The 15,621-nt window shown below is 42.2% G+C and overlaps 1 protein-coding gene across 1 annotated transcript; it reads right to left on the reverse strand.

Moving 5' to 3' along the window:
* Nucleotides 1-821: 821 nt before the first annotated feature.
* On the reverse strand, nt 822-13,485 carry RBM43 (RNA binding motif protein 43). Its single transcript, XM_021712010.1, has 5 exons — nt 13,478-13,485; nt 10,096-10,411; nt 5,144-5,354; nt 2,882-2,970; nt 822-1,580 (listed from the first exon to the last, which is right to left on the reverse strand). Exons 1-5 carry the CDS (start codon nt 13,483-13,485, stop codon nt 822-824), a joined length of 1,383 nt encoding a protein of 460 aa, XP_021567685.1.
* Between the last annotated feature and the right edge of the window lie 2,136 nt (nt 13,486-15,621).

A 15,621-nucleotide genomic window follows, 5' to 3' on the forward strand; every position in this document is an offset into this window, starting at 1 on the left:
TTCTTTTTTTTTCCTTCTTTTTTTTTGAGTTGGAGCCTCACTCTGTCACCCAGGCTGGAGTGCAGTGTCATGCTCACAGCCACCACAGCCTCGACCTGCTGGGCTCCAGCGATCCCTCCGCCTCAGCCTTCCACGTAGCTGGAACTACAGGCGCGCGCTACCACGCCCGGCTGATTTTTGATTTATTGTAGAGATGAGGTCTCGCCAAGTTGCCCAGACAGGTCTCGAACCCGCGGGCTCAGACAATCCACTCACCTCAGCCTCCCAAAGGCGTGAGATTACAGGCTGAGCCACCGAGCCCTGCTCAGAAAACTTTCTATCTAAGTAGTTTCCCAAGTAAATTTTGCCAGCACTCTAATTCTGTATGGAGTAAACATAAGCTTCGTAAATGTTAAGAAATTTCCAATAGCATAACAATAGTCATTCAAACTTCTCATATGCTAAGACTACTTCTTTTTCTAATAATTTGGAGTTACTGAGAAAATAATATTTCTTAAAAGTTTGATGAGTTTGTTTTTCAAAGTTTTATTCCTTAGATATTATTTCTGTATTTGGATAGACTGGTCTAAGCCCTAGTCTCATTCCTTATCAACTAGATAACTTCGGAACAGTGTTTCAACTTCTCCAAACGCAAATCCTAGTTTCTCCCCTGATAGCATGAGGATAGTAACACTTAAGACAAGGATGGTCATAAGGATTAAACGAGAGAAGGTGCGAAAACTAGCCTCATTCACAGCATAGCTGGTGCTCAGCAATGGAAAAATAATAAAGCAGAGGAAAGCAGACATTATCACCAATACCACTACTATTGCTGAGATTTATTAACTAACCTTTTGCCTTATTAATTTCATGACCTCTTTTTTAAATAGGTAGGTGTCAGAGGAAGATCCTATAATGTCAATGTGTGTCCTATACAAGTTAATCAAGACCCCAGGGTATCTCGAACCTAATACTTTACATGCCCATTTAATATTGCCTTTCTCTCTCTTTTCCTTCCCTTCCAAAATAAACGTCTCTTTTCTAAACTCTAAGTAAAGAGTCTGTAACTTTTTCTCAATGAGCTCTTTTACGTGTTTTACATTGTTTGGCTGAAAACCAGTTTGAGCATTTTTTAGACAAATTGTGGTGATTTCACCATCCACTCTCTCCTGACATAGAACATGGTACTTGTTCAGTGTGCGTTCATAAAACTGACACTTTTGTTTCAGGTAAAGAAAAACATCTGTGTCGAGCATAAGCATTTCTGCCCTTCTAGCAGTCTCAGGTTCTAAGGTCCTGAGCGACTCTGAAGAGCTGTGACTTCCCTGTAGATTCCTTTTCTGGCTTTGTCTATTCCACTTTCTCTCCTCACTGGTAAAAGTTCTGTTTTGTCCTAAGAGAGAACTTGCTCTTAATAGCAAAGATTCTTTGAGGCTCTTGATAGCCAGAAACGATCCTTCCACAGAGATTCTTCCATTGGGTTCCAAAGGACTGAAGCTTAAAGTTGGGATTTTCTTTTTCAGGTCCATGACCAGACTTTCTAGAGTAACTTGACTCCGAAAAACAGAAAGATCAAGGAAAGCTTTTACACAGCTGAAGACCTAAAATTAAAAGAAAGTAATTAAAGCAGCACTGCCTAGGGGAACACATTACACAAGCATGTTCTTTTCTGCCATGTTCCTTTTTTAAAAAAAACATGATCAGTTCTTTAATTAGGTTCTTCTTGCAAAGAAATTTCGAACACTAATTTGTGAGGATAAACACCATTTGTCAGGGCAAGCACAGATTGCAGGTAGCCCTGGCGCTGAGGAATAGCTTTGATTTTTGGTAAGATTTGCGAGTCCACAGCTTTCTGATCAATCTTGCGCTGCTCTGTAATCTCATATTTCTCTTTTTCTGTCGTGTTCTTAGCTCCACAGCAGTTACCTTAAACCAGGCGCCAATTGTCTGGCCTAGATTTGTTTCTTGTACCAAAGAAGCCCAGCAAAGGGATCTCACGTTATTCTACTTGGGATTCACAATTTCTCCCCACGTAGCCCAACACAGAAGCAGTCAAATAATTTTTAGAGACAATGCTTTTTTGAAACGAAATCGTATGCAGAACCCATAGATATAAACCATTCTGGTTCTTTTATCTTTTTTTTTTTTTTTGAGTTAGAGTCTCACTCTGTCGCCCAGACTGGAGTGCAGTGGCCGCTTCCGGCCACCACAGCCTCGACCTGCTGGGCTCCGGCGATCCTTCCGCCTCAGCCTTCCAGGTAGCCGGAATTACAGGCATGCACTACCACGCCCGGCTGATTTTTTTGATTTATTGTAAAGATGAGGTCTCGCTGCCAAGGCGGGTCTCGAACCCGCGGGCTCAGGCAATCCACTCACCTCAGCCTCCCAAAGGCGCGGGATTACAGGCTGAGCCACCGAGCCCAGCTTGGTTCTTCTATCTTATAGGGTCCCCTAATGATATCCCCATACCCAGTTTAAATTTCATCAGATGAACAATGCTGAGTTCCTTACACAGAATGAAGTTTGTAAACTAGCCCTTTGAATTTTCACTTCTCTCTTTTATCCCCACTTTTCCTGTCTCTTCACAGCTCCTTTTTAAATGTTTATTCTAATTTTTTCCCAAAATAAGTCTTTAGTACCTGATATCATCCATGACAACATAAAAGCTTACTGTCACTTTAAATGCATTGAGTGGAGCACACAGAAAGATAAAAACAGATGAGGCAATAATTCACATTTCAAGAGACAGGTCTGATCTTTAACACGACTCAGGTTAGGGAGTTTCCGTGCTCTTTTCTAGAATTCATGGGGTGAGAGCACTTTGTGTCTCCTGACATAGGAAAAGGCTTCAAAAAGGAAATGAGATGCAAGACTACACCACACCTTGAGCACCACTCCTTACCTTTTCACTAAAACAAGAGACTGTGAGTTGAGCATATCCAACCTTCTTTGCTAGCTGGAGTTTCTTTTGTCTGATGACATTCTTTGCAACTAAGTGAAAACACTGACATCAGAAGTGTTTGTCATGCAACACACTAATAATTATTTTAACAAACAATAATAATAAAGATATTCAATTCGATTTTTTAGAATGGCTAAGACTTTGTCTTCATTATTCCCCTAAATTCAGCAATCAAGCTTATTTCTTGTACTTTAACATATTAAAATTCATCTTATGTGTAAATGTGATCCAAATCACATTTTTAAAAATACACAAGGTAAACCGGGCTCGGTGGCTCAGCCTGTAATCCCGCGCCTGTGGGAGGCTGAGGTGAGTGAATTGTCTGAGCCCGAGGATTCGAGACCCACCTGGGCAGCGAGACCTCATCTCTACAATAAATCAAAAAATCAGCCGGGTGTGGTAGCGCGCGCCTGTAGTTCCAGCTACTCGGAAGGCTGAGGCGGAAGGATGGCCGGAGCCCAGCAGGCGAGGCTGCGGTGGCCGGGAGCGGCCGCTGCACTCCAGTCTGGGCGACAGTGAGACTCCAATTCAGAAAAAAAAAAAAACCACAGGGTAAACACAGGGACAACCCACGCTGTCCCGGTTGATCTGCTCAGTCTCCTTTCTAATCCTCCTCTTTCCATTCTCTAGGTGTTAGCAAGCCCCAGATCTCAGGGCTCATACTTCTCTGCTAACCTATGCCCATCCCCTGGGTGATCTCAACAATCTCCAAGACTTTAGATGCCATCTCTAGGTGTGTTGCTTTCAAAATTCTGTCTTTAGCTTCAAACTTTCTCCCTTCTGCCTGTAGAAATCTCACTTCATTATCCTAATAGGCATCTCATTGATCAAAACTCAACTTTTTTTTTTTGAGTTGGAGTCTCACTCTGGTTGTCCAGGTTAAAGTGCAGTGACACGCTCTTGGGTTACTGCAGCCTCAGCCTCCTGGGCTCAAGCGATCTTTCTGCCTCAGCCTTCTGAGTAGCTGGGACTCTAGGCATGTACCACCATGCCTGCCTACATTTTTTGATTTTTTTGTAGAGATAAGGTCTCACTAGGCTGGTCTCAAACTCCTAGACTCAAGTGATCCTCCCACCTTGGCCTCCCAAAGTGCTGGGATTACAGGTGTGTGTCACCACATCCTGTCTCAAAACTCAGCTCTCAATGACTATCCCTCTCCCAAACATACTCTATCCCTAGTCTTATCCATCTCAGAAAATGACATCTAATCCACCAACAAATCCTGAACACCCACCAGTTCTCATTACCAGCCCTGCTACCGCCCTATCAAAGCCAATAATGAGTAGTAGCTCCTATTCTCCACACAGCTGCTAGCTGGGTTATTTAAGAAAAGATGGTTCAATCTTGTAAACCTCTGCTAGAAACCCTCTATCTCAACCAGAATTAACAGTCCTTCCCTTGGCCTAGAATGTTCTTTCCCCTTATCTGCATGAATCATTCCCTCATTTCATTCAGGTCTCTGCCCAAATGTCTTCTAAACAGAGAATTTCCTTTCCTATCCATCTAAAACAGCACTCTCCATCACTTTCTATCTCTTTATTCTTCTTTATATCCTTTCATAGCACCTATGTATTAACGTATATAACCATAAGTATAAATATAAGTAACTTATAAATAAAGCACCCAACACATTATATATTCATGAATTTGTTTCTAACCTGCTCATCCCTACAGATGTATGTTTCATGAATGAAAAGACTTTGCCTATTTCATTCATTGCTGTAACCTCAAGGCCTAGAATGTTGCCTGGCAAATAACAAGTACTCAATAAATATTTGTGAATAAATGAATGAGCAAGGTCTCTTCCTTTGCTCCTACTCCCTTGTGGTACTTTCACCTCCAAAAGGTTGGCATGGACACTCGCCTTTCTCTGGCAATGTATTCTGCCAGCCACTAAGCTTTCCTGAGGCTGGAGGGGTGTGTTTGCAGACCCAAATTCCTTGCCTGTGCCAGGGATGGAGGGCAGGGAACAGAATGGTTCAATCTAATCTCAGATCCAAGCCACATTTCTCAATTCAACTTTACCAGTAATAAAGTAGATACTGATGCAATACTGTGCCACTTTTATATTCAGGATAAAATAATATTTTTTAAAAGCTACTTTAAAATGTACCAATCCCATGAATCATTTTAATGAAATCCAATTTTTAAATGTCATTGAAGAATTATTTCTAAGATTATAGAAATTAGATTTGGAAATACCTTTTATTTCTTTGAATATTACATATGCAACTCCCATGGTTCTTGTCGGATATATCACATCTTCAACATCTCCACCCCCACTCTTAATATCTTGAAAGTGACTCCTCACTAATTTGGCCAATAACTGATCACTAAAAAGGCCAACTGGAAGACCAGCAACTACAACTGTTCTTTCAGAAGTTTTATATTCCTTGACATCCAAAACCGATGCCTGAAAGAGAAACAGCAGAATACTCTTTAAAAACATAAAACTCTACTTAATAGAGGTAACATTACACCCCAGGGGGATTAGAATATCTTATTCAATAAAGATGCTAGTGCAGTAGATTAGATACCTTAAAAGGGGAGCATGGAGGGGATTAGATCCATGTCCCAAACCATATACCAACAAGAACTCCGTATAAATTTGAGAATTTATTGCAAAAAGTGAACCCTTTATTTTTTTTAAATGTAAAATATTGGTTAATACTTCTCTGACTTTAGGAAACAAGTTATATACACACACGAAACAAGTTATATACACACACAAACACACACACGCACAGATATAACCTTAATTTTGGTAGTTTGAAGGTGGCTGTATGTTTCCTTGATTGTAGAGTCCAAGGTACATGAGCCAATAAGAAACACATTCCCAACCTTTATTGTCAGAATCAGGGTAAAGTCACCATAAAAAAATAAAACCCAGGTAAAAACATGAGGACTGAAGTGGAGTAAAACCTGTCTTCCAGCATATATCAGATGAAATTCAACCACAGAAAATACATGCTATTGCAGGCCCTGCCACTATGCTGGGCACAGAGTACCAACTGTGAATAGATTCTTCTTTGGGCTCACTCACTCTCTTTAAACTCCTTGTATTATCCAGTTAAGAAACTTCTACCTAAATGTTTTAATTTGTCCCCCAACTCCATTTAGGGAAGTGGACCTTTAAGTTTTTCCCAATTCTTAGCTCAGCCTGATTATACTAAAGCTCAAACAAGATCTGGACTAAATTCCCCCAGGGTGGACAGGATGGCTCATGGACCAGAGTAATGGTTAACAGATCAAAACGTAATTTGGGATCTCAGTCCAGAAGCCTCTATACTCATAGCAGGAGTTCACTGGACATGGGCAAACTACTTCTGACCTCCCAAATCAAGAAAAGTTTAGGCTGGGCACATTGGCTCACCCCTTTAATCCCAACATTTTAGGAAGTCAAGGCAGAAGGACTGTTTGAGCCTAGGAATTTGAGACCATCCTGGACAACATAGTGAGACATCATCACTACAAAAATTTAAAAACTTAGCCAGGTGTGATGTGCACACCTGTCATTTCAGTTACTTGGGAGGCTGAGACAGAAGATGGATCGCCTGAACCCAGAAGGTTGAGGCTACCATGAGCCGTGACGGTGCCACAGCACTCCAACCCTGGTAACAGAGAGGGAAGGAAGGAAGGAAGGGAAGGGAAGAGAAGACAGTCTAAGCACATAGACGGACACACATGGTCCTGTCCATCATTTAAATCCCTTAAAATGAAAGTAAAAGCATGTAAAAAATAAGTTAAAAAACCCAGTCAAGGGGAACAATCAGCACGGAGATTTCAACACATACCTGGAACACAAACTACTAGAAGTATACAGAAGGATAAGACAGAAGGAAGGAGCTAACCCAGAGTGAGCAAAAGGGATTGCAATGGAAAGGTGACCACCTGCATAGCAGAACCTCAGAAATGAGGGGGAGAGGGAAGAAATCAAAACCAAGGGTTGGCTGAAAGCTTACTGGTAAAACTGTTCCAGTTGTCTCCTCACATTTGTTTTCCTCAATACTTACATATACAAGCACACACATAACACACTGCAATGAAGGCAGCTGAGCCCGAACCTCAAGAAAAAAAACTGGAGGATCATTTCACTTAAAAAAAAAGAAAGGCCTGGCTCGGTGGCTCAGCCTGTAATCCCGCACTTTGGGAGACGGAGGTGACTGAATTGCCTGAGCCTGTGGGTTCGAGACCCGCTTTGGCAACTTGGCGAGCCCTCATCTCTACAATAAATCAAAAACTAGCCAGGCATGGTAGCGCGCGCCTGTAGTTCCAGCTACTTGGAAGGTTGAGGCGAAAGGATCGCTGGAGCCCAGCAGGTCAAGGCTGTGGTGGCCGGGAGTGTGCCACTGCACTCCAGTCTGGACAACAGAGTGAGAGTCCAACTCAAAAAAAAGAAAGAAAATGTCAGCTGGGCACAGTGGCTCAGTTTGTAATCCCAGCACTTTGGGAGGCCGAAGCAAGAGGATTGCCTGAGCCCGCAGGTTCAAAACCAGCCCAGGCAACTTGGTGAGAACTCGTCTCTACAACAAATCACAAAAACTAGCTGGATGTGATGGCGTGCGTCTATAGTTCCAGCTACTTGGAAGGCTGAGTCGAAGGCTACAGTGGCGGTGAGTGTGCCACAGCACTCCAGCCTGGGCGCCAAGAGTGAGAAAAAAGAAAAGAAAAAGCCTGAATGAATACTCTCAGGAGAACCTGGCCTACTAACATAAGTACCCCAGGGCAGGTTCCCCCAACTTCCTAGCATTTGAGGGCGTCCCAGCCTAAACGTCATAAGTAAACCAAAGTGGTGGCATGATTTTGAGAAAATGATGGAATACAAGAAAGAAAGAAAATTCATTTGATCTACCTGTTGGGAATACATTCCTATAAGTGGAAAAGGAAAAATACACATAACGTTGGGCCAAGGGAGAAAAGTATTCACAGTGCACCATTAAGCCCTACTATAAACAGGATTTGCTGTTTACATCATAATGAAAACATCATTAATGGCTTTTATTTTTACACTAAACGTGCTAAGTCTTCAAAATACTGAAGAATAAAATGGAAATGCTCAACCCTGTCAATGTTAGAATAAAAGCAGAGCCATCATATCAGAAAGCAAAAAGGTGTAAAGAAAAATTGTTTCTTCTTGTAGGTAAGGCAATAGGAAGAAAATTGTATTTGTTTATATTTCTCTCAGGAAATCGTTTCCTGCCCCCCAACAACATCGAAGAAAAAATTTCAATCAATTTAAATTCAGAAAAATCTTTTTTTTTTTTAAATCGGAGTCTCACTCTGTTGCCCAGGCTGGAGTGCAATGGCACACTCACAGCCACTGCAGCCTTGACTTGCTGGGCTCAAGCGATCCTTCTGTCTCAACCTTCCAAGTAGTTGGAAATACAGACGCATGCCACCATGCCTGGCTAATTTTTTGACTTATTGTAGACATGAGGTCTCACCAAGTTGCCCAGGCTGGTCTTGAACCCCTGTACTCAGGCAATCCTCTAGCCTCTGCCTCCCAAAGTGCTGGGATTACAGTCGTGAGCCACTGCGCCCGGCTAAATTCAGAAAATCTTATTCCACCTCTATGCCCTCATTAGTACCAATACCATTTTCTTTGAGTGTCTGAATATGATTTATCTTTAAAATCAAAGGAACTTCTCCCTGAGTCAGTATATTTAGGAAACAAAAACAGAAACATAAAGGTGTGATCTTGTTTTATAAGAACCAATTTTTGTGAATCATCTAATGAATAAGTATTTCAATGATCTGTCATTATTCTTCCTTAACTTACTTTGGAAGGTTGACAAGTATAACTAACATAGATAATTTTACTTAGGTCAATTATGAACAAAGAATTATTAATCTTGTCTATCCATGATTAAGAAGAAAAAGAAATGTCCTAGGGAAAGATAGTCCTTTCAAGGATTTTGAAACAAGAGTAGAATTTTACCCAAGAGATATTAAGGTGCAGGCACTTTTCCCTGAAGTAATGTGTTTTTATTTTATTTTTTGTGTCAGAGTCTTACTCTGTCGCCCAGGCTGGAGTGCAGGGGCATGTTCACGGACACTGTATCCTCGACCTGCTGGGCTCAGGTGATCCTTCTGCCTCAGCCTTCCAAGTAGCTGGCACTACAGGTGTGCACCACCACACTGGCTAATTTATTGTATAGACAAGGTCTCACCATGTTGCTCAGGCTGGTCTCGAATCCCTGAGCTCAGACAATCCTCTCATCTCCGTCTCTCAGAGTGCTGGGATTACAGGAGTCAGTTACCACATCCGGCCTATGTTTGTTCAGAGACTTTTGGCCATCCTACCAGAAAGCAAAAAGGTATAAAGAAAAACTGTTTATTTTTGTAAGTAAGGCACTACTGAGAAATAATCAAAAGATTCATATACTGCATTTGTTTAAATTTCTTTTCTCAAAATCAGTTGCTTATTTATTGCGGCTGCCTTTACAGGCCTCCAGGTCAACAAAAAAGCGCACTAGAATGTCACAATTGGCTTCTGCATTTCGAGACTCTAGCATTTCTGACCAGGAATGAAGGGCCCCATCGAGGCTTCCAAGCATTGGATGGAGACAAACAAAACAAAACCAGCAAACTAAATCTTGAATTTGCGAACTGTTCTTTCTAGCCAGCGCAGATGGTGAAAACACAGAGCCCTTTGTGTCTCTGGAGAAAGAACTAAGACCGCAAAGGCGAAGAATTCACACGAAGGCAGCCAAGACATCAAGAGGCCTTCCTGACTTGCGTCCCTGGCTGGAATCCGTTCTTACTAGCCCTTTTCAAAAAGGAAGCTGTGGCCTCCATTTCTGGCTTTTGTTCCTCCATGGAGTGGGAGGACAGGGTCAGCCCTAGACACGCTGGTGTCCCTCCCTGACGCCTAGGCCATGGGTGCTGGAGGTGGCAGCTTGCATCCGGTGCCTTCGGAGCTGGGCCCCCCTCGCAGGCCGCATGTGAACCTCAGGGGCTCGCGGCGTCGCCCCTGGGGCGGGTGCAGAGAGTCAGACCCAGGCTGGCCCCCCGGGATCCCGGGATCCCGGGACCCCTCCGCTCGCCGCCCCGCCCAGTGCCGCATCCCGCCACGTCCCACGCCCTGCCAAGGCACCGTGGCGGCGGCACGGGCGTGCACCCGCACCGCAAAACCCGAAGCGAAAGCGACCTGCCCTGGCGGAGGCGAGACGCGCGCTCGGCGGCCGGCGGAAGCTCAAGCCCGGGGAGGGGACCGAGCCGGCTGGTTTCGGTTTCGGTTTTTTGTTCCCGCTCCCTGGGACATCGTAGGACCAGGGGGCGGCCCTTCCGGCCCACCCGGCTGCTCTGCGGCCTCCGGCCTCTCGGTGGGGAACCCGGCCTCCCAGATGCCCGGTGGTTTTGCAATTTTTGAAAGCCGGCTGGAGAAAGGCCAGGAGGGTTCCCTGGCAGGAATTGGGGGATTCTCTGGGTGATGCATCGATGAATACAATTTTGTTCTCACCAGTTTTGCTAAGCAGCAGCAACAACAGCAGAGTGAATTAAGAAAAGGGAAGAAAAAACGCAAAAAAGATCACATGTATAGAAGGTGGTGGCGGCTCTCTGGATGTTGGTAGGCTGTGCTTTCCATCATGACCTTCACCTTGCAGTTGCAGAAAGCCTTAGGTGTAATGAAAGTGTAATCCTTTTTTTTGTTTGTTTGTTGCCCAGGCTGGAGTGCAGTGGCACGCTCACGGTCACCGCGGCCTCGACCTGCTGGGCTTAGGTGATCCTTCAGTCTCAACCTTCCAATTAGCTGGAACTACAGATGCACGCCACCAGCCGGGCTAGTTTTTGTACAGATGAGGTCTCACCAAGTTGCCCAGGCTGGTCTCAAATCCCCAGGCTCAGGCAATCCTCTCATCTCGACCTCCCAAAGTGCTGGGATTACAGACTGAGAAAGTGTAATCCTACTGAAAAGAATGGAAAGGACATAAAAATGTTTACCATTATCTCTGGGGATAGATTTTTTGTGATCTGTAGTGTCTTCATTATACTATGTGTATTTTTCAGGAATGAGCATCTTTTCTTTTTTAAATACCAACAGATATAGTTACTGCTATTCCATATCCAGCTCTGGCTTTCGCCTTCCTAGCATACGGTAGTAGTGAACATTCAGGCTCCTTTATGGTTGGGTAGGACCATATGCTTAGTTTTGAGTTGTGGGTGGAAGTGGCAAGTATCATTTTTGAACTAAAAAAATAATTGCCAGTTAAAGACCCTTCATAGTACTTTTCTTTCTCTGGAGTGGCATCCAACAATATTAAAGATGGTGGCTGCTGTGAGCCTGAGTCTCTAAGTGTTTACTATGAACCGAGCTTTTTTTGAACCACTGTGGACTTCTAACATGAGCAAAGAATAAATGCTGCTTTAGATATCTGAAATTTAGAGATAGTTTGTCACATTAGTATCACATAGCCTGCTCTGACTGATACAGACATTGGTATTTAGAAGTGAAGTAGAAGAAAAAAAGACAATCCACAACACTACCCAGAATACATGGCCTTGGTTTAGCGACCAAGTGGCAGGTAATAAGAAAATAGTTATCAGAGATTAAAGAGTTGGTGATTCATATTATGTAGTAGGAAAGCACTTAGTAAAAACTGTCATGTGATAGCTTAGAAGACAGATGATGTACCTAATTAGCTTGTAGTTTCATTTTTAGAAATGTAGGAAATAAAAAATTAGTAACATATGTCTATTATTAGTGGGTGCATGTAACAAAGTCATATAAGAAGGAAATGAACTTAGAAAATAATTGGTCAGTTTGAAAGGTAGAAATCAAGGGAATAGAGAAAGTTCAGAAATATGGACTTCCAACCTGTAGGGTTAGAAGAAACATTTTTTTTGTTCCCAAATCATGAAAGATAAAAATGAGAAGCCCATCGAATAACAAAGACTGATTAGAACTCTGCTTTATGACAAATCAGTGACCAAATCAAGGTTTAAGTCTCTGAATAGATTAAGCCCCTCAGAGCAGAAACCCTATTAAGGTTGTAGAATTCAATAAAATCTCTGAGCTGGACAAAATGGATTGAGGAAAAGAAACTAAGAGTATGGCCAGATGGACTCAAATACCCTCTTTGAATACTTTGAGTGAAGAGAGGGATAGAATAAAGTGACTAAGAAGGCAGACGAATAGCCGGGCTCAGTGGCTCAGCGCCTCGGCGCCTTTGGGAGGTTGAGGTGAGTGGATAGCCTGAGCCCGCGGGTTCGAGACCCGCCTGGTCAACTTGGCGAGACCTCATCTCTACAATAAATCAAAATTAGCCAGGCGTGGTAGCACGCATCTGTAGTTCCAGCTACTCGGAAGGCTGAGGCGGAAGGATCGCCGGAGCCCAGCAGGTGGAGGCTGTGGTGGCCAGGAGCAGCCACTGCACTCCAGTCTGGGTGACAGAGTGAGACTCCAACTCAAAAAATAAATAAATAAATAAAGCAGACGATTATAGCAATTCTGAAAAGCAAGCCTAGAAAGGAACCATAGATTCCATTCTACATATGGTCAAAAAGAAGAATGTTCAGAATGTTCAGAAGCCATGAAGACAATGAGCAAGAGAAGAATTTCTTGTGATTGGAATCAGGGTCTAATCCAAATTCCACACTCTAGGGGTATGGAACACACATCTACTCAATGGGATTTCAGAATTGCTGTGGCCCAGTAACTACTACGTGTCTCCTTTCCCTTTTGAAGTGTAAGAATTTATTGCACTTATCTTATTCCAGTTCTACCACTATATATTGGGTGTGTAGAGGTCTCTGGATCAAGAGAGTAACATTCAGATCTGATATAGAAACTATCACATGTCACTTAGAGTTCGTGCATTTTGAATTTGATACTATGATTGGATGAAATTCTTTGTTTTCTTCCCTTGAGGAGGAGGTGAGTATGAGTGTATTTCATGTGTGAAGAAGAATGAACTAAATATTGGTGGCCAGTAGGACAGGATAGACAATCCTGTTTATTATTCTGGCTCCGTCATACTAGTCTGTCTAACTTTTTACAAGACAGAATTTTCTAGTCTCCTTATATTTGCTTTTGCTATTTGTTTGAATTTATTTTAAAGATGTGGGGGTACAATGCAGGATTAGGTATACAAATGTTTATTATGTAGGTAGCCTTGTTGATGAGGTGTGCCCCCTCCCAGGAGTTTCCCACTACTGCCAATCCCACCCCCACCCCCCCTGGCAGTTTCCCACTACTGCCAATCCCTTCTGAATCCCCTTATATTTGAATGGGGCCATGTGACTATTTCTGACCAATGAGATGTAAAAGGAAATAAGGGTCACAGCGTTTAATTGCAGCTAGAAGACTCTCCAGATTTCACGTTTTCCCACACTTCTATGATTCTTGTCTCAGGATGGGGACTTTAAGTGATGAGAATAGCCAGAGTCCTTCTACCAGTCTTTGCTGGATAATCAGTATGGCTAAGAATTAAGCTTTTAATTTATTTGGCAGGCTATTTTTTTACCATGACATTGCCTAACCTGTCCTGACTGGCATATCAACAAACAGCAAGAGGAACCTGTGATTCCACTTACCTATCCATCTTGAATTGGGAATGTCTGGAGCTATCTCACCTTTATTTTTTAATTTAACTTAATTTACTTTTAAAGATGTGGTGTACAATTCAGGAATAGGTATACAGTGGGCATCATACTGGCAAAGTTTGGGCCTCCCTTTGGTCCCCACTTGGCCTGGTTTGAGATCAGGTACACTTACTGATGCTGTATCCCCCATCTCATCTTTAACATACATACATCCTTGTCAAAAAGCAGAGTTCTAATCCATCTTTGCTATTCGATGGGCTTCTTAGTTTTATCTTTTATGATTTGAGAACAAAAAATGCTGTTTCTTCCAACCCTACAAGTTGAAAGTCCATATTTCTGGACTTCCTCTATTCCCTTGATTTCTTGCTTTTCGTATAACAATATTCAATATGTGTATAGTCAATACAGTACTTTTGGTAAGTTTTCAAAGACAGTTTCCCTTCTAAGCCATCCCTTCTCCAAGTAGCAATTATAAAGGTCAGCACGTTCTTTCTTTTACACTTACAATGGAAACAATTGGTATAAGAGATTGAAAACCTTGGAATAAAACAGGTAAATACAGAGTTAGTGACTCATCTGTAAAATTTCTAAAACCCTAAGAATGAGCAGGCGAACCCATGCTTGATTTCTGATATCCAGCCAGATGCACTTAGGTGGTGGTAAAAAGAATGCAAAGGAAAAGTATAATTTTCTGACAGGTTATAATTATTTTTTAAAATTATGAAATTTTATAATTGGATAGAATTATTAATATTACTGCCTGAAGAAGACTTCCAAAAGAAAAAAATGACTGTTTCAAACTTTGTCCTAAATATTCTTAAAAATTATTCCTAATGGGCAATCTGCTACAGAATATCAACAATACCCTTTGTGCCAGCGAGACTAGCACAATGGAAATTCAAAAGATACTTTAAAGTTTTCTTCTTAATATTTTGAAGAATTTTAAATAGTCATACCATTTCCAAAGAATAATAGTCATGAGAGATTTTTAAATGGTAAATATGAAGATTTATCATCAATTATACAATTTTTAGGCACCATCTCTCATTCTTTAAAGAAATGTGAAAATAATGCGTACTTCTGGTAGTAACATAACTTCAAAACCTAAAAATAAAGTGTTAGAAGCAAGACCCAGGCTTTTTCTTTTGTTTGTTTCAGATGGCAGGCAGCATGGGTTAGATTTAGGCTTGGATCCTTTTCCTAAAACCATTTCGTTTCTGCCAGCATTATTATATGAAATGAATTCTGCTACTGGCTCTTTGTGAAATGTAGTGTCAAAATAAAAACTGTTTAAAGTTTCTTTTTTTTTTTTTTCCTGAGTCGGAGTCTCACTCTCTCGCCCAGGCTGTAGTGCAGTGGCATGCTCACTGCCACCGCAGTCTCGACCTGCCGGGCTCAAGTAATCCTTCTGCCTCAGCCTTCCAAGTAGCTGAAACGACCGGCACACACCACCACACCCAGATGATGTTTTGATTTATTGTAGAGATGAGAACTTGCCAGGTTCCCCAAATTGGTCTCGAACCCCTGGACTCAGGCAGTCCTCTTACCTCTGCCTTCCAAAATGCTGGAATTACAGGCATGAGCCACTGCACCCAGCCCCAAAGGTTCTTTACCAAAAAGAATTTTACTCTCTATGAGTAAGGACTTTTAATTTTATCATTAAAGTTTCTGTATAGTCAGGCGTGGTAACGTTTGCCTGTAGTTCCCGTGACTTGGAAGGCTGAGATGGAAGGATTGCCGGAGCCCAGCAGATCGAAGCAGGGATGGCCATGAGCGTGCATACCACTGCACTCCAGCCTGGGCGAAGGAGTGAGACTCCAACTCTAAATAAATAACTAGATAGATAGATAGATAGATAGATAGATAGATAGATAGATGGATGGATAGATAGATAGATAGATAAAGTTTCTGTGAGTTAAAAGCAGTGGGATTCTAGTAAACTAGGTCTCTCTTCAATTAAACATTAGGCCTGTAAAGGGTAGGTACCATGTTTTTGCCTTCAAATTTTCCCCAGCATCGAGCATAAGGAGTGATCAGTCACTAACTCTGTACCTACCTCTCTCGACTCCAGAGTTTTCAATCTCTTATACCAATTGTTTCCACTGTAAGTGTAAAAAAAAGAAAGTGCTAGTCTT

This window comes from Carlito syrichta, unplaced genomic scaffold (assembly GCF_000164805.1).
Source record: "Carlito syrichta isolate Samal-C Ts95f unplaced genomic scaffold, Tarsius_syrichta-2.0.1 Scaffold303009, whole genome shotgun sequence".
In the NCBI taxonomy this organism is placed as follows: Eukaryota; Metazoa; Chordata; class Mammalia; order Primates; family Tarsiidae; genus Carlito; species Carlito syrichta.